This window comes from Fukomys damarensis, unplaced genomic scaffold (genome assembly GCF_012274545.1).
Source record: "Fukomys damarensis isolate Sample0158 unplaced genomic scaffold, DMR_v1.0_HiC HiC_scaffold_9, whole genome shotgun sequence".
NCBI lineage: Eukaryota > Metazoa > Chordata > Mammalia > Rodentia > Bathyergidae > Fukomys > Fukomys damarensis.
In genome coordinates this window covers 29,944,598-29,966,949 of record NW_022900921.1, presented here as the reverse complement: position 1 = coordinate 29,966,949, position 22,352 = coordinate 29,944,598, and the positions used below count along the sequence as shown (strand labels likewise).

The 22,352-nt window shown below is 35.3% G+C and overlaps 1 protein-coding gene across 1 annotated transcript; it reads right to left on the bottom strand.

Moving 5' to 3' along the window:
• Positions 1-773: 773 nt before the first annotated feature.
• Smad5 (SMAD family member 5) lies at positions 774-22,144 on the bottom strand. Its single transcript, XM_010614104.1, has 6 exons — positions 21,580-22,144; positions 14,413-14,664; positions 13,023-13,142; positions 8,039-8,260; positions 5,360-5,616; positions 774-3,604 (listed from the first exon to the last, which is right to left on the bottom strand). Exons 1-6 carry the CDS (start codon positions 21,980-21,982, stop codon positions 3,461-3,463), a joined length of 1,398 nt encoding a protein of 465 aa, XP_010612406.1. The 5' UTR covers positions 21,983-22,144; the 3' UTR covers positions 774-3,460.
• Between the last annotated feature and the right edge of the window lie 208 nt (positions 22,145-22,352).

The following is a 22,352-nucleotide window of genomic DNA, read 5'->3' as shown; positions in this document are numbered from 1 at the left end:
GAAAAAAAAAAAAAAAAAAAAAAAGGATCAGTTGGATGAGGAAGATTCCAAGTTCAAGTCCAGTCTGGGTTCAATTCTCAGTACCACAAAATGAAGGAAGGAAGGAAGGGAGGGAGGGAGGGAGGGAAGGGGGATTTAAATTAGTATACCAAATGTTCTCTATAACTGAAGAGTTTATCTGCTATGGATGGGATTTTTTTATTTTTATATAAACTTTCTCCTGTAAAAGGACACTAGATGAAGAAGGAACTATTTCACATAGGTACCCCTCAGGTAATATGCAGTATCAGAAGGTGAGCCCTGAATCTTATTCTGGCAAGAATTTAAGTTTGAAGCTTTACTGATCATTTTTTATCCAAAAGGATGTTCTACTCTCAAATATGAAAAATACAAAATAACACATTCTCTATCTATACTTTAGATGTGGCTTATTAAACTATCTAGTAACGTTATTTTCTGAATTTCACCTCAGCAATCCAGCCAGTTCTATTACCTGTTTTCTTAAATAGCAACCATGATATAAAAATTACTTATACTCTAATGCGTATATGATATTTTTGATGTCTTCCTTACGTTTTCTCTAAGTATAAATTTCAGTATACCAAGAACATGCCTACTAATTTACATTCCATCATTTTAGCCAGGAAATATCAACCAGCTCATAATACACTAAGAAATGTCAGTCAAATACACCTCTTTTATCCTTTTTCCAGTCAACATCTACTTGTTGCTTTCATTCATTACTGAGATTTTTATTCTATTCTACTTTATGCATATACCAAACTGGATATAATTTTAGTATCTTTTTAGATGACATATGCGAGAAATTTTAAATGCTACAAAATGTGATTATTCTAATGGTGCTGATGTTTGCATAAATTTGACTAAAAACTACTCTTTAGGTCAAAAAAGAAAATCTTGCTGGATGTGTTACTGCAAGCCTGTAATCCCAGCACTTGGGAGGTTGAGGCAGGAGGATCGCTATGGTTTGAGGCTGCCCTAGGTCACACAGTGAGCTCAAAGCCAACCTGAACTACACAGTGAGACCCTGTCTCAAAAAAAATGAAAACAAAAACCAAACAAACTTAACCATATATTCTGAAATGGCTTTTCTGTTTGTTTTTAATATTACTAGAAATTTTCATTTCCTATTCATAGATACATGTGTGTCCTTGGCTAGGCTAGAACTTACGATTCTCCTGCTTTAGCCTCCAGAAGTACTGGGATTACAGGCTTGTATCACCATACCTGGTCCTCAGAAAATTCATAGTAATTTCAGTACTATTATTCATGAGAAAAAAAAATTCCTTAGAAAAAATACAGAAAAAGGACAAGTAAAATCCTGCTAATCCTAAAGGCTGTTACATGATGACTGAAAATAACAAGTTTTAGCTTACAGCTGAAAACATCAATTAAACAATAGTTTTTACTGGTTTACTAGAGTCCACTAAAGCTGATTACATGTATATGTCATTCAACTTGAGTGTTTCTTTTTTTATAAATTTGTACCAAAGACTGCCATGAGCTTCCTAAATAAAAGAATGATGAAAAAACTTGTCTTATCACTAAGAAAGTAATTCTCTTTCATGTGACTGATCCAGCTTTGGAAGTGTGAACATACTTGTTATGTAACACATATGTTGAGGCTTAGGTGACTGAAAGAATTCATTTTACCCACCAAACAACTGTGGGCTGAAACACACACGGCATTTCATCTGAAGGAACAAAAAACCATCCAATGGCTGCACTTTAAAAAAGCAATAAATAATGACACAGGAAAAAAAAAAAGAAATCACAAAATCCTTTCCTTAACAAATGCACCTTTTTCTCATAAAAGCAGAAAGGGCAAAGTCAAAAGTCAAACCAAAGTATTTTTAACATGGCTCTATATGCTTTTAAAAGGCACCAGAAAATAAAGCTCATTTTGATAGGTAAATTAGGTCATTATCTTTTCAAGATAATTTCTTCATTCTCATTCCATAACTAAGATCCATCTGACTGCACCCTAGAAAAAGTGGTTAAGAGTCCTATGATCAGTGCCAAAGGTATGGCTGATTAAATAGATATTTAAAGTTTTTGTCTTTCCTCTTAGAGGATTGTGTTCTGTGAGATTAGCATCCACATGGGTACATGAAAAAGAGCACTGATGGTGAAATAACAGTCTGCATTTTTTTTTTGATATGTGAATGTTTTAAAACCAGCTATCCCAACATCTACTGCTGACTCATTTCATATCAGACCAGCAGCCTCATCTTGGCATCTCCTATGGCTATGGAAGTACTGCACACACTGTTTCTCGGCCTTTTGGCCAAGTTCGAGTGGAAGTAGTGAACAGGTCATTGGATGGGGAGACGGATACAAGTAAGAGTAACATGATTAAGTACATGATTTGCCAACATTAATAACACCCATAAGACTGTAGGAAATTTACAAGATACCTTAGACTACAGAATAACTGTTATAACCTAGGTTCAAAATTTTAAAATGCATAGCTTCCTATAACTGTAATCTATAAATTGCAGTGTTTTTTAATACAAAAGGGATATAAAAAGTAAGGATAAGCATCTAAATCCAAGTCACTTGAGTGTGTTTACCAATGCTTATACTAAAAACTGTCACCCATAAAAGTGCAAAATAAAAGGTTAATGCATGTCAAAATTAGAGTTCTTGCAACACTGGTCAAAAGCAACAGAGAGCTGAACAAAAGGCCGTGCATACACTGTCACTAGCAATAAAGTAGTACTGTACTTATGACAGATTCTGAGTAAATGATACATAATAGAGATCAATTACTTGTATAATTTTTTAAAAAGGAAATGTTTTACAAAAGATATATAGCATGAAATCACATTACACTGACAGACATTTAGCTATATTAAATGTAAATTTTATGATGCCAGCTAGAAAATTATCACTTTGCTTTTACTGAACACTACTTGTTACAGCAGTGCATAGTGTTCCTTCAAAAAAAACATTTTTTAACAGTTTAAGCCCCTACCTCATGCATTTGAAAAGCAATGTAATTATGCTTTTTTAAAGTTAGTGGGACAAAGAATTTGTTAGAAGTATAGCTTCTGGAAGATCAAGAAAGGAAGACTTACTTTTCACTATATATGCCCTCTTAACACTACAATTTTTCATCATGTGACGTATTATTTTTTTAATTAACAAATTTTTAATAAAGTATTGGGATAATAAACAAAAGCACGTTCCAGTTTAAGATCAATCTATGGGGAGCATAATACTCTGCATCTTTCACAACACTTCTGAAAGTTAATCACATGAACATGAACAAAAACAAATGTAGAGTCATCACAAAATACAAATGTTGGTCACAATTATGTAGAAAAAAAATAAGATGTAATATCTGTTTTTCCATGTCAGCTCACAGTATCTGTACTGGAAGTCTCTCTAAAATTAAAACAAGTCCACTAATATAATTGAAAGGAACACTTCTGCATTATGAAACAGAAGATATGGGGTTCAGAGGAGAGCCCATCTGAGTAAGGACTTTGTCCAGCCACTGAAGAGGCCCATGAAGATGAATCTCAATCCAACATGGGGTGCTGGTAACATCCTGCCGGTGATACTCTGCTCCCCAGCCCTATGAAAATAAACAAGTTCCCAGTAAATCCTTCTTCAAACTGTCAACCAACCACTCTCAACCAATTTTAACAATAAAAAGATAGTGTAACATTAAACACTTTTCTTAACATACTTAAACAGAATTATCACCAGGGTACTTAAAGAGAGTATCACAAAACCAATCTTAGCTCTCATCATAAATTTAAAAGCAAGACAAAAGACATATTATTCAAAAATAAATAGATTGATACTGGGGATAGAACTCGGACCTTGTGCTTGCAAGGCAGGCCACCGGTGGCACCACTGAGCTAAATCCCGAGCCCTAAAAATATATGAATTTTTAATAACATATAATTCTTCTTTAAAAATTCACGGAGCCAGACAAGATTCATTTTTTTAATTTTAAGGAGGTCAGATAGTATAGTATTTCACAATTAAAATATTAATATTTCTTCCATGAGATATACTCTCACTAGGATAAATAAAACACACAAAAAGCCTCATGCAATTTCATGTCAGATTTTGTTAACAAAAGCTTTGGTTTTGAGGGTTTTTAAACTATTAAATGAGACACTGCAGACATTGATCAATGTGTGCATGAGTAATTTAATGTAATCATATAGCCTTTATCCTTACAGGTGGGAAAGTAGTGAAGTGAAATGAGCTGAAACAACAGTTTAGAATTCTATATAAAAATTGAAATAGAAAATTTTTACTTTTATTATCCTGAATTTATCAAGTTCTCTGTCCTAGCCCAAGAAAACAAGGAGAACAAGAAGGGGCAGACTGGGAAAGATGACAGAATGGAGATTAAAATAAATATTTCTGAAGAGGGAGGAGGAAATTTCTTTAGGATAATTGATAAAACTGATTCATAAAAACAGACCTCTAACAAAGCAGCAAGAAAACACTGGGCCTTAGTGCCAAAAAGAAAAAACCCTACTGGCATGATAGTTTTTCTTTTTGGACCAAATCCTAAATCCTTAAAGACTATGTGTGGTTATAGTTTAGAAGATGAATGGGCGGATAGATAGCATTAAAATTCTTTCTAAATTCTGTTCATGAAACATAACCTTTGGTATGCTCAACAAAACTAGTCCAAGGGTATAAACTTGAACTTTGCAAGATCCTTAAAACAAAGCCTAGATATAAGTAAAATAGTCTTCATACACCAATTCTGTTAAGTCATTCTAATACAATCTTAAAATCTAAATTGTGAAAGCTAAGGGACTCAAAAAGCAATTTTTTTACACCTTTAGCAAGGTGTAGGGAAGGTGGGATGGGTAGGGGAAGGGTAATAAGGGAAAAGAAAAAAAATGTGAGATAATGAAAAGATGAAAATAAAGTGTTTGTAGATGGGGAGGGGAGGAGGGGGTGAAGGGAGGGCGGGGGAAGGGGAAAAATGAGAATCAAGACCTGTCATGTAGAGGTACAAGATCCCAACAATGAATGTAACTGTACTGTATCCCTAAAATGTACCAATAAACTCAATTAAAGCTGAAAAAGAAAAGCAATTTTTGTAATACTTTCTGGCAATTTAATCTTTTAACAAGAGTTCTTCGTTAGCTCAACCCCATTCAGAATCAAAATCAATTATGCATTTTATAATGTTTGGATTACAAAATGAAATCTTAGATTTATCATGATTAAAATCAAAACCCAGTAAAACAGGTTAAAAGTAATGATCATGTTTGAATTTAACAAAATTTTTTTATTATAACCTGCAGATATGCATACTTCCACTGACTTAAATTACATATCACAACCCACTCACCTTGACAAAACTCATTCTGATGGTACACATTTTGGTGAGCTCATATACTGCCTCAAACCCATGGTTGACAGACTGAGCTAGAAGCTGAGCAAACTCCTGATTGTTAAAAATTTTGAGGCTGCAGCTGCTGGGAATCTTACAGACGGTGGTGGGATGAAAGCCGTGATGAAAATTGCAGTTCCTACTCTGTACAAATATGCTGCTGTCACTGAGACACTCCGCATACACCTCCCCGCCAACATAGTACAGATGAACACCTTAAAAAGATGGGCAGCAGGACAGTCAGCTTAACAAAGAATGATAATGAAGCCCAAGAAGTTGTATGATCCAGCCAGCATTCCCAGAAATCCACAGCAAACTCTCAAGTCTTTAGGCAGAAGCTACCACTAGATGGCCTTCTGCCACTGAAAATATTCAACATTAAGTGTCTGCATCGATTTTTTAAAGTGGTCTCCAAACAACAAAGAGGCCAGCCTCAAGTTAGCAGTTTATTAGGTTATCCACTTGGGTTTTTTCCTTTTTAGCAATCATTTATTATCTCTATGCATGAGATAACTAAAAACACCCTAAAACTGCCTTTTCATGAGTCCTTTCAAAGGAATGCCTGATACTATCAACTATTATAAATTCACATGGCAGTTTTGTGCTCTGCTTTTGCTAACAATGAAGACAGCAGTTAAAAAAAAAGCAAAAACAAAAGCAAACAAACACCCACCCCATGCACACATAAAAGAATATATGCAATTTCAGGTCACTAGAAATGCTGTTAAATAACAGATTTACTTATTTTTAAACATATATATATATATATATATGTGTGTGTGTGTGTGTGTGTGTGTGTATGTATAAAAAACATGAAAAGTTTCAATACTAAAATTCAAATTATGTAAATAAAGCTGGAGTCACCTAGTATTTTCCAAACATATGCTTCTACCACCTCAAACTTTTCTTCCTCAAAGGTAGAAACTGTTGTCAGTTTGGTATATATTCTTTCAAGTCTTTTAACACAGACTTCATTATACATGTATGTTCCTCAGAAATATTTTTATGTGGTTTTATGTAAGGGTGATATTTTGCTTGCTTTATGTAGCATAGTTTAAATCATTACAAACTTGATCTTTCATCTTAACCAATCTTAAGAGATTTTACTATGCTCCCAAATACAAATCTTCCACTGTTCATATATCCTAAATATTTCAGAATTCCACAATGTATATAATTTATTTGTTGTCTGTTGATGGGCAACTTTTCAAACTGGTTTTTAACATCTTTCCTGTACATACATACCTCAGCATATATGAAGTCAAAGAACTGTATAAGGCTGTGATTATTTTAAAATGTGTTTTGCTTCCAAATAAACAAAAATGACCCATAAACAAAAGGATTCCAGAATGGTATACTGGGAAAACTGATTACAGAATTTTTAATTTACCAAAGAGCATTTCCTTCAAGTATTTTTATTGTAGTTGGGGAGGAGGGGGAACCAATGCATACAAGTAAAGTATTTCACAAGAAAAAAAATCACAACTTGACAATGAAGTCAAAAGAGAATGGAAACTTGTTTTTCCCCCTACAGTACAGGACCAGGCCTGAACACAGGACCAGCCTTCCAACAGAGCTCCATTTCCAGCTTTTTATTTTTTATTTTGAGAAAGGGTCTTGCTAAATCACTAAACTGTCTGGACTGAGCTCAAACTTGTAATTCTCCTGCCTTGGCTTTCCAGAGTGCTAGGATTACAGGCATAAACAACCACTCTCAGCTTCAACACACTTTTGTTTTTAATCTCTTCCATAAGAAATCTCATTACGATTATATTTTCATATTCTTAATTTGGATTAGCTTTTCCTTTTCTTTTTCTTTTTTTTTTTTGTGGTACCGGGGATCGAACTCAGATCCTTGTGCTTGTGAGGCAGGCCACTGAACCGCTGAGCTAAATCCCCGGCCCCAGGTTTAGCTTTTTCTTAAGTCAAAGAAGAAAAAAGGAGCAAGGTACAAAAACAAAATATCTCACAAAACATGAATTCATTCTACCCATGATGGAGTTCTTTCCTGACCACTAGATACATGAGACTTTAGCCTTCAATAAAATGTGAAAAGTGACTTGTTTGTTGTGGTAACTATACTGCTGGATGAATTATAAATGATCCTTGTTACCCAAATTTTAAAAATGGGGTAGGGGGTAAATCCAATAAAGACTTTTGCTCTTCATGTTGGGTTTCCTACCTCTAATTCTAAGACTGGTAATTCTTACACATCATCTTAATTAAAGATACTCCACAAATACTGTAATTATTACATTCTAATCCTTCACCAGCATTCATATGTTCCATAAATATTTGTTGTACATTTTAGGAGCCAGACACTATTCTATCTACTAAGGATACAGTCATGAAAGGGGCAAATTCCTGGGCAGTTTATATTCTAGTCAAGGGAACAGTCAAAAACCAAATAAGTAGTATAATTTTAGATCTTCAGTAGTATAAAGAAAAACTAAACAGGATAAGTAATAGAGGACTTATCATGTCTTCATTTGGTTTATTAATTCTTCAATATCTGCAATTTGAAGTGGGGATTATACCTTAATATACTTTGCATTCTTCTAGCACCCTTAAACAATACATGGTACACTAACAGTAAAGTAAATGAATTCAACTGAATGGAGGCATATGTAAGATTACCTTTTCCAATGTGTCGTCTAGTGTTTTCGATTGTTGAATTACGATTAACATTTGACAACAATCCCAAGCAGAATCTACTTTTGTTATTTGAAGGGTCTGTGAATCCATCCACTAACACACTGGTAGATGATGCATGAAAAGCTTCCCCAACACGGTTGTTTAATTCATAGTAGACAATTGAACACCAATGTTTGGGCTCTTCATAAGCAACAGGCTGAACGTCTATGAAGAAACAACACAGAAAAAGTTTAATAAATGATTATCAGAAACTCCAGATTCATTGTGTTTACTCCATCTCAACCAAAACATTAATGTAAAAAATATTTCAGTTAAGTCCCAGTTTGAGTCTATATGTAAAAAACCATTAGAAATAAGTTTACCTATGACAATTTAAATAATTATATAGACACAAAGATAGGCAAAAACCTTAGTCTACTCATGCTGCTGTAACAAAACACCACAGACTGAGTGGCTTAAAGAATTTTTTTTTTCAGTTCAAGGCTGAGAAGTTCAAGACCAAAATGTCAGCAGGTTTGATGTCTAGCAAGGGCTCCCATTCTAGTTTGTAAATAGACAGCTACCCTATCACTATGCGCTCATAGGGTCTTTCCTCAGTGTGAGATCACAAAGATTCAAAGATCTGTCTGTTTTCCTTCTGTGATGGCTGAGTGACTGTCAACTTGAGAAGTCTGGCTGAGAAGCTTAGCTAAATCCGCTCAGCAATTCTACACCCTTGGGTATGAGAGATCCACCCTAGGGAAGCCTGTTGCTTGGATGTTATAAAGGGAAAAAAGGAAGGATACTGCTTGTTCCTTTGGATGAGCTCTTGTCTTCGCCTTGGAGTCATCTCCTGTCTTAAAGCACATTCTTCAGGTCCCAGCACAGATCCTTCAGCCTTCCTTTGGGCATTGACTCTACAGCCTTCCATGGCAGACCATGAACTTCCTGATACCAACTCACACAGGACATTGCAGTGAGCTCCAGACCTTTGATTAAATCCTTCAGTCTCCAGTATGCAGACAGACCCTCTGTACTCTTCCTGATTATCTGACCCTGGTTGGCCATTGTAAGCCAATTTTGAAAATTCTTATATATTTGTATATCTTGTGTTATATCTGTTTCTCTAGTAAATACTCACTGATACACCTTCTAATAACAGCAGCTAATTACATCACAAGAATCCCACTCTCATGAACTCATCTAAACCTCAGCCACCTCTCCAAAGTCCCATCTTCAAATACTATCACTTTGCCAGTGAGGTCTTCAACATATAAACTGGTGGGTGGAGGGAGCACAATATGATCCATTAGCATTCAACCCTGCCTTCCCTATATCCATGCCCTTTTCACCGGGAAAAAAAAAATTCCATCCCAATGCCCTTAGTCTTAACTCATTCCAGAAAAAGCTACAGTCTAAAGTCCAGTCTTATCTAAATTAGAAAAAGATGAGACTGGAGACAAAATTCCAAGGCAAAACTCCTCTCCTGTGGTAACATGTGAAACCACACAAGTTATAAGCCATAGAGAATTAGACTCTCAAGGCCCCACACATCCTTGCACCCACAGCTTCAGCCAGCCTAAGGAGACTAAGCTCAGTGATGTGAACGATCTCTGAATCACTTCAGGGCCAGTCTTCAGTTTTGAGGAATAGTACCAGTTCCCAGTCAAATAGCTAACTGCTTTATCTATACAGAATCTAAGACCTCTGATAGCCTTCCTTAATTCTGACCTAGCTGCCCCTTCAAGTCATACTACCTGTGTGTTCTGCTGAGGTGGCTAATCAGGTCTATGGTTCATATCCATACTAATCTCCCTCTAAATATATTTTCTCATTTTTTTGAAATATGGGTAGAATAAGATTTTTCTTAATCTTTATATTCTGGTTCCTTTTTGCTTAACAATTCTCCTTCAATTCATTGCTCTCTTCCCAAATGTACTTTACCATAAGAAGAAAGGAGGAACTAGGCTGCTTCTTCAAAACTTTGCTCAGCAATCTCTTCAACTAAATGTCCAATTTCACAGCTTGAAATTCTACTTTCCACAAAACACTAGAATAGGAAAAAGCAGCCAAGTTCTTTGCCACTCCCTTTTCCAATAACAATGTTCCTTCTTTATATACATCTGCAGCCTCAAAAGAATCAACCTTAACATTTATGTCTTAACACTGTACACAAAGAAAATGAAAGCTTTATTTATGGCTCTCCTCTTTTACTGCCAAGCCCTCACTAGAATCACCTTTCATTGTCCCTTCACAGTAGTATCAGCTTTTTCTAGCTTGCACCTCAAAATTCTTCCAGCCTCTACTCAGTATCTAGTTCCAAAGCCACTTCTGTATTTTTAGGTACAGTATTTGTTAGAGCAGCATGCCCATTCTAGGTACCAATTTCTGTCTCAGCTGGTTCAGGCTGCTGAACTAGGAATAGAAGTATTTCACAGGAGTCATCCTCGAGATGCTACTGATCTTAGCAGTAAACCTTCTAATTTCTCACTGCTATGTATAATGTTAACTGTTGTTTGCTTTTTATGTTTTTTGAGACAGGGTCTCACTATGTAGTTCAGCTGGCCTTGAACTCCTGATGGTCCTCCTGCCTCAGCCTCCCAAGGGCTGGGATTATAGGCATTCCCCACCAGGCCCAGCTTCTGAAAATATTTTTTATCACCACAAATACACAAAAAGCAAACAAACATTGTTTTAAGAAATGTATAAAATGTCAGACCTTACTTCTAAACCTGTTACAAAGTAAGGAACTTTAAGATCTCAAAGTAGCTCTAAAACCATAACACTATCATAAAAATATGCCAATGTCCAAAATGAGGTACCACACCATATCCATTAGTGTGATCATTATTCCATCCCTACCCCACCCCACCCCAAAAAGAACCCAGAAAATAAGTGCTGGCCTAGATGTAGAGAAACTGGAATCCTTATGCACTGATGGTGAGAATGTAAAATGATGCAACTGGCTCATTTCAAATACTTTAAAAAAGTCAAACAAATAATTAGCATATGACATCAATTCTAGTCCTAAGTATATAATACTCAAATGCACTGCAAGCAGAAATTCAAACAGATACGGTACCACTGTAAGTCACAATAGTCAAAAAGACAGAATCACCTAAATCTCTCTCAATACACAAATGGATAAACAAAATGTGCATACCTATAAAACAGAGTATTATTCAGCCTTAAACAATGAAATTCTAACATGTACTATAATGAGGATAATCCTTGAAAACACCATGCTCAGTGAAACAAGCCAGACACCAAAGGAAACACAAGTATTATAATTGAATTTACAAGAGATACCTATAATAGGCAAATTTATAGAGACAGAATGTCAAATAGTATTTTTCAAGGGTTAGAGGAAAATGAGGAGTTTTATAATGGGTTGAGTTCTGCGTAGGATGATATGAAAGTTCTGGGAATGGATAGTGACAATGAATGCATAATATGTAGACATAACTAATGCTACAGAACTCTAAAGTATATAAAGCAAATAAAGAGAATTAAAAATATAAATATACACCTGAACAATAATAGTTGAGAACTTCAATCTCCCACTGTCAGTAATTGACAGAATAAGAAAGCAAACAGGTGGCATATATATATATATATATATATACAACTTGAACTATACTATCAACCAGTTAGACCTAATAAAAATTCACAGAACCAATGACAACTCTACAACAGCAGAACTAAAGAGAGTATCAATGTACACATATATCCATAGTAGCATTATTCACTATAGCCAGCAAGTTCAGTGTTTCAAAAAGTTAAAACACATAATTAGCATATGACACAGCAATTCTACTCCCAAATATATAATACTCAAATTTAACCTGCTAGAAGAGACCCAAGAAAATAACAGCACAATGAGAAAACAAATAGGGCTGGAACAAACTGGATTTCTTCATGCAAAAATATTTAACACAGATATTTACCATTTATCACACACAAACTCAACTCCAAATGAATCTAAGATCTAATATAAAGATAAAGCAATAGAACATCTAGAAGAAAACATCAAAAAATATTTTCATGACCTTGGAACAAATAAGACTTTCTCAGATTCAATACCAAAATCATGATAAAGAAAATAAAACTGATAAATTTTTTTTTCTCATTGAGCTTACTGGTACATTTTAGGTATACAGTACAGTTACATTCATCATTGGGATCTTGTACCTTTACATGACAGATCTTGGTTCTCATTTTTTCCCCATACCCCTATCCTTCCTTCACCCCCTCCTCCCTTCCCTATTTACAAAAACTTTATTTCCATTTTTTCATTTTTCTCATATTTTTTTCTTTTCCCTTATTTTCTTTCCCCTTCCTTTCCCACTTCCCCTACACCTTTAGCCCTTTTCTTCCTATTTCACATTGTCAACCATACCATGAGGATCTTATTTATGATTAGTTTTTCACACCAGAGAAACTATTCGGTATCTACAGATATGTGACTTATTTATTTCACTTGAGTATATCCTCAATTTCCTATGAATGACTCTAATTTCTCATTCTTTATGGCTGAGTAGTATTCCATTTTATTAAAAAAAAACAACATCTTCTTTATCCAGTCTCCATCTGATCTGATAAATTTTAAAGCTATTGTGAGGCTAGGGATTTAGCTCAATGGCACCGCACCTGCCTGGCAAGTGGAAGGTCCTGAGTTCAATTCCCAGTACCAGTGGGGAAAAAAATTTTTTAAGCTACTGTGATTCAAAAGACATTATTTAAAAAATGAAAAGAAATCCAGACTGAGAATAAATATTTACAAATATTTTATAGTATATAAATTATATTTCACAAAAGATTTTTTTAAACATGGACAAAATTTAGAATGCAGATCAATGCTAGAATGTCCCTGGGATGAATCCTCAGTAGGGCAAAAAAAAACCCTCAAATAAGTAAAAGTGACCAAGATGTTAAAAAATAATAAAAATAGCAAGAACAAAATATATATAATGATTACTTCTCTTACCTCTGCTGGATATACTGGGCATAATCTGAGGAATCATATTATTGCTCGTATCCATAGGCTGGGAATTATCTTGACCCATCTGATCATCAGGTGGCATATATGCAGGAGGAGGCGTATCAGCTAAGAGAAATAAAATGAGACAAGTCCAAAAAGAACAGCTGAAATCTTCATCCTGCCCAGTTATTACTGTAAAAACATTTTTAACAAACAAGATAACCAGCAGGGTTCATTATTGAACAAATGTAGGATGCTAACATAAGACAGAAAAGTCAGCACACTGAATAGCAAACAGTGACTGAAAACCTCCTCCAAGCCCACATTTATTTAGTCCAGATTTCTGGTAATCTAGGATACTAGGAGTAGTACTAAAATCCACTGAAAAAGAATTCAAAATCAATAATTTTGTCTTTATTTGTATAGAATCACATGCTCAGAGAAATTGGTACCATACAAAAAACAATCTGAAGGAAATCCTAGTTTGTGTGTATATACAATTAACATTTTAAATTGATTATCACATACTGTACACTGTCATTTAAAACTATGTTCCTTTTGCAAGGCGTAGTGGTGCACACGAGTAATCCCAGCACTCGGGAGGCTGAGGCATGAGGACCGCTGTGAGTTCGAGACCCGCCTGGGCTACATAGTGAGTTCCAAATCAGTCTCAACTACATAGTGAGACCCTGTCTCAAAAAACAAAAAACAAAAAACAAAAAACAAACAAACAAAAAAAACTATGTTCCTTTAAAATTTGCTATCAATACTAATAGCAACTAAAACTTCTGCAATGTACATAAATGGCTGCTGTTTCATTAAATGGATAGATAATGAGCTTAGAAAACTGAATGCTAAACATGTGATCTTTCAAGGGCCAACACTCATGGTTGAATTTTTTTTTTTTTTTTGTAAAAGCAACAGTTAAACCTTTGTCTCAGTAACTGTAAAACAATATAAATTGTCTTTCACACCAAGGTTTGTACAAAATGTATTTTGAGATACTGCCACAAGTAGCACAGAAACTAAGACAAAATATGAAAATTTGCTTTTCAGAAAAATCCTAATAGTAGGTTAAACAGTATTTAATTCCCCTACTTCCTGGGCCAGGGATGTAGCTCAGAGGCACAGCACCTACCTGGCAAGCACAAGGTCCTGAGTTTGATCCCCCAGTACCAAAAAGAAATTCTCCTACTTCCAGATTTTAAACAAATAGTACTTGACACAATGAAATCCAATTTCATCTCAAAATCAAAGAATCACATAAAAAATGTAAAATCAGAAACAAGTAGCTCTTGTTGTGTAACAGTTTACACACAGGGACAATAGTAAAAATAGTTACTGATTCTCAAGGATTATTTCTTTTCCTTTCTCTTTTGAATCAATAAAGTCTTACCTGGGAGTTGAAAAGGACTTCCTGGTCCAGAACTTGCTGGGGAGTTGGGATACGTACTGCTAGCAGGGGATGGGGGGTAGGGGCTGTTTGGAGATAAAGGAAAAGGAGTGTTGTTGGGTTGGTGGAAAGAATCTGGAAATGTGGCATTTTGTGGCATGTGCGGTTCATTGTGGCTCAGGTTCCTAAACTGAACCAGAAGGCTGTGTTGTGGGTTGAATTCATTATGACGAGGCACTAATACTGGAGGTAAGACTGAAAGACAAAAATGAAAAGTAATTGGTTAGCAATGACTAAAACAAATGTCCCATTTAACCATTAAGGGATTAGTAGAAAGAATTCATGTAAGGCTAAACCTATTAAAACAGTTTACTTTATGAAAAGCTGTTTTACAGAAACGTGAATCTATATTTACATAAAAACTAAACCCAAAATTCTTTTTAACAATTAGCCTATATAAAGGACTCTGAAAGACAGAAAATCCAGAAAAGGTATCACTTCAGTTCTATGGGACATATAACATACTTAACAACAACCACAATACAATTAAAGTTTAAAAAGTGAGCATTCCCCACTAGCAGAGAATAAAAAAAAAAAAATTGCGCAAAATATATACCCACTTGGACCTTAATGAACCTGGAAATATTCACATGAGAGTGTTAGGGGTGAGTATTAGAGAAAGAAGGGAAAGAAAAAGTAAAGTCATTTGGCCTAGGCACAGATCTAGGTGGTAAGACTATAGGGGTGAGATCAGGTATGTGGATACCCTGAAAACTTTCACATTTCCAATTTTGAACACTTTCATCATTCTGACTTTGAGAGATCTCAAACTTTAAATTCTTCAGTAAGGTTTTACCTAATGAAAATAGTAGTATTCCCCAGGTAGAAGTCCTCCTTCAAAAACAGTCTTCTACATATTATAATAATAAAAATACAGTAATACCTCAGTTCACAAATGCTTCTGTTTGCAAGCAGTTCAGTTCACAAACAAAAGCATTCAGCAAACTTTTGATTCCTGAAACAAATCAGGTGACAAACATGAGCAGAGTCATCTTCCCACACAAACACAAATGCAGCCATCTTCCCTAAATCCTAAAACAAATTAAGATTGTCAACCAAGGTAACACTGTATATACAGTAATGTCTAAACATTTGAAGAAAAATTTTTAAAAAGATAAACATTAACCTTATTCCAATATTCACTGTATCTGAAGATCCACGATCAACCACATTTAAACATCTGATTATTTTCCCAACAGGAAACTGATACTGATTCATCAAACTGCTAATATACAATTAATCTCTTTTACAACTTTCCTGTAGATCTCAATGTCATTTTGACTCTGAGAGGCCGAGGAAGGAGGATCACAAGTTCAAGCCCAGCCTGGGCAACTTAGTAAAACCATGTTTCAAAGTAAAACATGAAAAAGAAGGCTGAGGATGTAGATCCCTGTCAGCCTTGGCTTCAATCCCCAGTACGATGAATGAATGAATGAATGATTTTCAAAACTTTCATTCTGGTATCATTTAGCATCAACAAAATCAACTTGTTTTTCAGTTAACTAAATCATACTCAGGTTCCCAACACTAGGGACATTTTATACAACAAACCAAAGGCTCTTCAATCAGTATTCGTACTGTTTCATTTTTTACAGTATCAGTATTGTACAAATGTGATCAACAATGACTACAACTGTTTTTGTTATACTGTGTTTTAACAATTGCTGTTCCCCTGGATGATGGGGCAGCTGCCATTGGAGAGCAGGATTTTAGGCAAGAATTTCTGTTTAGCTAGCTAGTAATCTGAAAGAATGAATGAAATAACTAGAATTCATGTCAGTAAAGATTTGTTTCTTTTTTAAAGATATAGCTAAAACCACTGGCCTTCTTCTTGCTTATATATTATCTGTGCACATGATTTTTATGAATTATTTTATTTTCATCCAAAATAGTATTAGAGGGCGAGGGATTTAGCTAAGTGGTTCTGCCACTTGCCTGGCAAGTGCAAAGTCCCAAGTTCAATCCCCGGTACAAAACAAAATAGTAGGTAGAGTTTAAAAGATTATAAGCTCATAAAAAAGACAAGATAAGGGCCGGGATTTAGCTCAGTGGTTCCACTGCCTGCCTTGTAAGGACAAGGATCGAAGTTCGACACCGCCCCCAGTACCAAAACAAAACAAAGCAAAAAAGACGAGATTATAACCAAAATAGCAATTTCTAGACCCCTTTCAGATCATTTCCATAAACAAATTTCTTAGCCTAACATTTACTTTATGCAGTGCTAAACAATGTTATTATTATTATTAATTTGTGAATTATTTGTAGACTTGGTCCTGCAGCAAATGGGGCAGCTTTCTTACATTATTGTTCTTTTCCCCACAGTAAACTTACATTAAAAAACTGGGTTAATTGGGTATCTAGTGCTTACATTAATGTGTGCATATATATATTTCTATATGTAATTCATTGATAAGCCAAAGTGATATTTTCCCTGAATAGTGTTTTTATTAAACTTAATATTCTACCACTTGCTTAGTTTTATGTACTCCTACTATTTCCAATATTCCGACAATCTGTCAAATACTCATGACCATCTTTCCGATGCTATAAATTATCAAATAACTTGTGATTTCATGCTTCCTCCTCGATCTTCCAAACTTTTGCTCCAGCTGAGACTAGTTACTACTTAAGTCTCCTACAAACCTAAAGTCTTCGGACCTCCTCTTTTCCTCTCTCTGCAGTTACTGTATATTCCATTTCATGAGCCTTGTCCTCTATTAGCTTTTCTAAGAAAGGGTAAGAAAAACAATATATATGAAAATATCTTACTTTTTTGATTGCTTGCAAGCAGAATTTCTGCTTCACTTTCTTCTAGAATCCAGAATTGCAGTGAAAAATACAATATTCTGACTTTGAGTATCTTATATGTGTGTCCTATATTTGCTTTCTGGAAACTTCAGAATCTGATTTATCTTTATCCAAGATATTCTAAAATTTCATGTGTTGAGTTTTTTGTCAATCCCAGTTCTGACTATTTGGTCATAGGCCCTTTCAATTCACATTTCTAGAAATTATTCTACTAGTATTTCTTTTTTATTTTCTTTTGTTTGTTTTTTGTTTTTGAGACAGGGTCTCAGTTGGTAGTTCAGGCTGACCTTGAACACATGCTGATCCTCCTGCCTCTGCCTCCGGAGTACTGGGATTATAGGCATACACCACTATGCCCAGCTCCAGTAGTATTTCTTTGAAGATTTGTCTATTATTCTCCTCTGTGCTCTATTTACAGAATTATTATTCTAGTGGAATCATTGTGAAATTGTTTCTAGGCCATATAATGCTTAGGCACTTTTACATGCATTGATGCATCCAATCCTCATAACCCTGTCAGGTGGGTAGTATTATTCTTATATTAAATCACAAAAATGCTGAAGTAACGTAGTAGTATACACTAAAACCAGGATTCAAATTCAGCAAGTCTTTCCAGGTGTGGCAACACACACCTGCTATCGCATTACTCGGGAGGCAGAGGTTGGAGGATCACTGTGAGTTCCAGGTTGATCTGGGCTACATAGTGAATTTGAGGCCAGCCCAAACTACATAGCAAGACCCAGTCTCAAAAAAAAAAATCAAGAAGTTTGGCTTGGTACTCAGTCTTAACCATTAGGCAATACTGACTATTAAACTCTGGATCACCTATGGCCCTTTATTTTTCTTATATTCATTATTGCTTCCCACCCACCTTCCATTTTTTTTAAGCTTTCTGCAATAGTTACTCCACTATATACTAGTTGGGTGATCTCAAGTTACTTTCTTTTTAAGTCTCACTTTCCTTGTCAATAAACTTATAAATACAAGTAAGAGGGTTCTCATGTGTTATTACCATTTTCTAAACCTATGAAGGAATAATCTCACAGAGTTAGAAAAGCACCCAGTCCATAAGTACTCAATCATACAATTAGAAAAGCACCTAGTCTGTAAGTGCTCAATAAATGTTAACTGCCACCACCATTACTTTATTAACACATTATTATGAAGTTATCCATCCTATGTTATATTAGCTTATTCAAAGGGGAATACAAGTTAATCCAGCTGAATCAATCTGTTCCTTCCCCCAAGACATCTGAACTTTAGACTAAAAACAGGCTTCTATAGTCTCTGTATATCAAGGCACAGGTTTTCCAGAGTCACTTAAAAGTGTCAGAGCTATTATGTTTTTATCCTTTCTATAAAATAATTACAATTGAAAAAATGGATTACCAAAAAATAAAGACATTTCTACTAGACAATTGTTAGTCACATTCTGGCTATGGGAACACACAAAATTCCTAGACTTACTCCTAGCAAATAACTAGCTTGAGAGTTTTTCAGAAATTTGTCTATTAAATCTTCCCATTTTCCTTTCCTCATCAAGTCCTTCAGGATATAGCTTTCTTTTAAGAAATTCAGAATCACCTCAAATATCATCTAGTTTAAGTAAAGCTCTTAAGTTCCCTTAGAGTACAATCACTGCTATACTTCTTTGCCAGTATCCATGCTCAATATTATTTTCAGTCTTTATCACACTGGGCTCATATTATCTCAGGTGTAGCACACAGATTCTAAGGTGGCCTTATGATTACAACCTCTGGGTATTCATGTCCTTGGTTAATCTCTTCCCCTTGAGTGTATGACCTGTGACTTGCTTCTCACTAAGAATATAGGGCTGGGGTATAGCTCAGTGGTTCTGCTGCCTGACTCACTAAGAATATATGGCAAAGTGAGATGTATGTGATTACATTCCATATGAATGCCATTCTTGTTAGAAGACCCTCTCTTCCTTGCAGGCTTTGAAGAAGCTGCCATGAATGTGAACTGCTTATAAAGAAGGCTATGTGGTAACTAATGCAGTCTCCAGCTGATAATCACCAAGAGTCCCACAGCATACAAGGAAACTAAATTCTGTTAACTATCACAGTGAGCCCTGGAAGCAGATCCTTTCCTACCTGATAAGACCCTGGCTCTGACAAACACCCAGATTAGAAATTTGCAAAAAGTCCTACTAAGCTGTGATGAATGCCTTACTCAAAGAAATCATGAAGTAATAAATATGTCAAGCTACTTCATTTGTGGTCATTTTTTGTGCAGTTACATCAGCTGCTATACTTAGAATATGTCCCCCAAAGTTCATATTGGAAAATTAATCCCTATAGCAACATTATTGAAGGTGAGGCCTAATAAAAGGTGATTATGTTGTTACTGCGAGAGTAGATTACTCATCATGAGAATGGGTTTGCTGTAAGTTTGGCCCCTTCTTACACTTACTGGCCATGTGCCATGTTACGATGCCATCAGAAGACCCTCACCAGATGCAGCCTGTCTTGCACTTTCTAGCCTCCAGAACCTATCATTTATAATTTACTTAGTCTGATACTCTGTTAGAACAACAGTGAATGAACTAAAATAGCAGCTTATGGAATTCATTCCTTACCAAAAAATATTTACTGAGCAAATATTTACTTACCAAATGTCAGGAAACTTAGTTCTGAACACTGGGGATGTAATAAAAAACGAAATTAAAGAAAGCCCTGCTCCAGTGAGTCAATAAACTAAATATCTAATGTAGAATCAACTACTGATGAAGATATTTGAGCAAAGACTGAATGGAATAAGAACATATGCCAAGAAAAGGTCCTGGAAAACAAGACTTGAAATCTACACAGGAGTATGGGCAAGTTCAAGGGTCAAAGGATATCTAAGGGATACTTGCAGTCTTGAAACTACCTATACTAAGTTTAATTTTAAGAATTCTGTTTAAGAATTCTTGTTCTTAGTAGAGTAGTGCTAAATGTTTTTAGTAGGAACTGACATATTTGATATATGTCATTTTAAATTTCACTCTAGCTGCTGTGTAGAAAACAATGGGTTGGGAGAAAAAGAAGCAGACACACAAATTAGGAGACTACTTAAAATGAGAAGTGGTAACAGTCTGTACTATTGGTAAGAGGTGATGGTATCGACGTATTTTGAAGGTACGTACAGCAAGCAGCATTTGTTCATAGCTCAAATATAGGACTTAAAAAGAATAAAAGATGAACTCTGTTTAGGGCAATAGAGTTACATGAACTTCAATAGAGAAAACAGGAGAAAAACTGTTTGGAGCGGGGGGGGGTGTTTAAAGTAGCCATATTGTGTCTGATGTTTATAAGACATTCCATTGAGCCGTTAACTAACTGACTTTTACAAGTCTAAAACTCAGGTAAGAAGATAATTCTAGAATTCACATTATGCGCATCAGGTTATAGCTAATTTTTAAAAATATGAGACACTTAAAGAGCACAGATATAAGAAAGGCAAAAGGACTGAGTACTGTGAAATAGGAGGACAAGGCAGCAAATACCCTGAGCAAAAATAACCCATAAAGTTGGACAATATAAGAGGAGTATCTTAAAAGTCAAAAAGAGCAAATTTTTACTAGGAAGGCAGGAGATAAACTGTTCTCCAATGTTATTGAGAAGGCAAGTAGGGTAAGAATGAGAAATGACCGCTTGATTTCTAAGAAGGACGTCACTAGTGATCTTGACATATGAAATGACAGGGAAGAAAGACTAACTGAAAAAATAAGAATGGGAAACATAGATGTGGAAATAATAAAAGAATCCTATAAAATGACCAGAAGAAACAGTGTGGGAAATGGGTGTGTGTGTGTGTGTGTGTGTGTGTGTGTGTGTGTAGATATGTGAATGAAGACAAGAATTCTTTTTAACTTTTAAAGGATATGTAATACCATGACATGCTTGTATACTGTCAGAAATAGTCTGGAAAAATGAGAAAATACAATACAAAGGAGAGGAATGCTAATGCAGAAACAAAGTTCTTAAACAGACAAAAAGGAACAGGATCCAGTGCACACACTAGGCTTAATTCTTTAGATAAAACAGAGACAGGTCATCCAGAAGAAAGGCAGAGCACATATATGGGTCCTTACTGTGCACAAAGGATTAGGATAAGTCACTTGGGAGTAATATCACCTACATAAAAAACAAAGTCAAATACAAATCCTGTACTCCTTCTGAGAATAAAGCTTTAAAAATGAACACAAGGTTAACATACCTTGTAATTAATAAATCTAATTATATATAAATCAGGCAACACAATTTTTTTAAAAATTCTTCTCAAGGGAGTAAAACCTACCTGGACTCTCCACTCTCTTATAGTGGTATGGGTTGATACAAACTTCTTTTTGTTTAGATCCAAAAGGAAATTCACAAATATCCAATGGCTTTAGCTCATGATGACTCTGTAAATCAGGCCAGCGCCAAACACGACAATATATAACATGTGGTAAGCCTTTTCTGTGAGAAACCTGGAGACGTCCATCTAAAGATCTGGGAATAGTGACACATTTGCTCGGCTGTCCTGGACTGCTCAAGGCTTTCTCCAATTCCTCCATGGCACCCTTTTTCTTTTTTAGCTTTTTTACCAAAGCATCGACTGCCTTTTCTGCCCATTTTTCCTCCTCATCACCTTGTTTCCAGCCCAACAACCGTTTCACTGCTGGACTAGTAAAAGAAAACAAGCTGGCCATTGACGTCATTTGATACGAATCTTCAGAGACCTTCCTGTAATCAAAGTCAGTAGTGAGTGGAAGAACAGATCACAGGTGAAAAGTCACATACGGGTCCTAAGCAGGAGTTCCAATTAAAGAAGGAGCAATAACATTTATCTTCACAAGTGCCATATGCTTCTTTCATTGGTTCAAGTCCTAAAAAAGAAAGGGGGAAAGGATCTAAATTAAACCAACTCAATAACACACAGTTCAGTCAATATACTTAAAAAGTATGTTGGCTGTAAACAAGAGCAGAAAAGCATTACAGAGGAAAACAACAAATAAGTCTAGAAAAAGAGATTTCTCTAAAAGTTCTGTGACCACTCACTTCCTTTTTCATAGTACAAACAAAAATTTA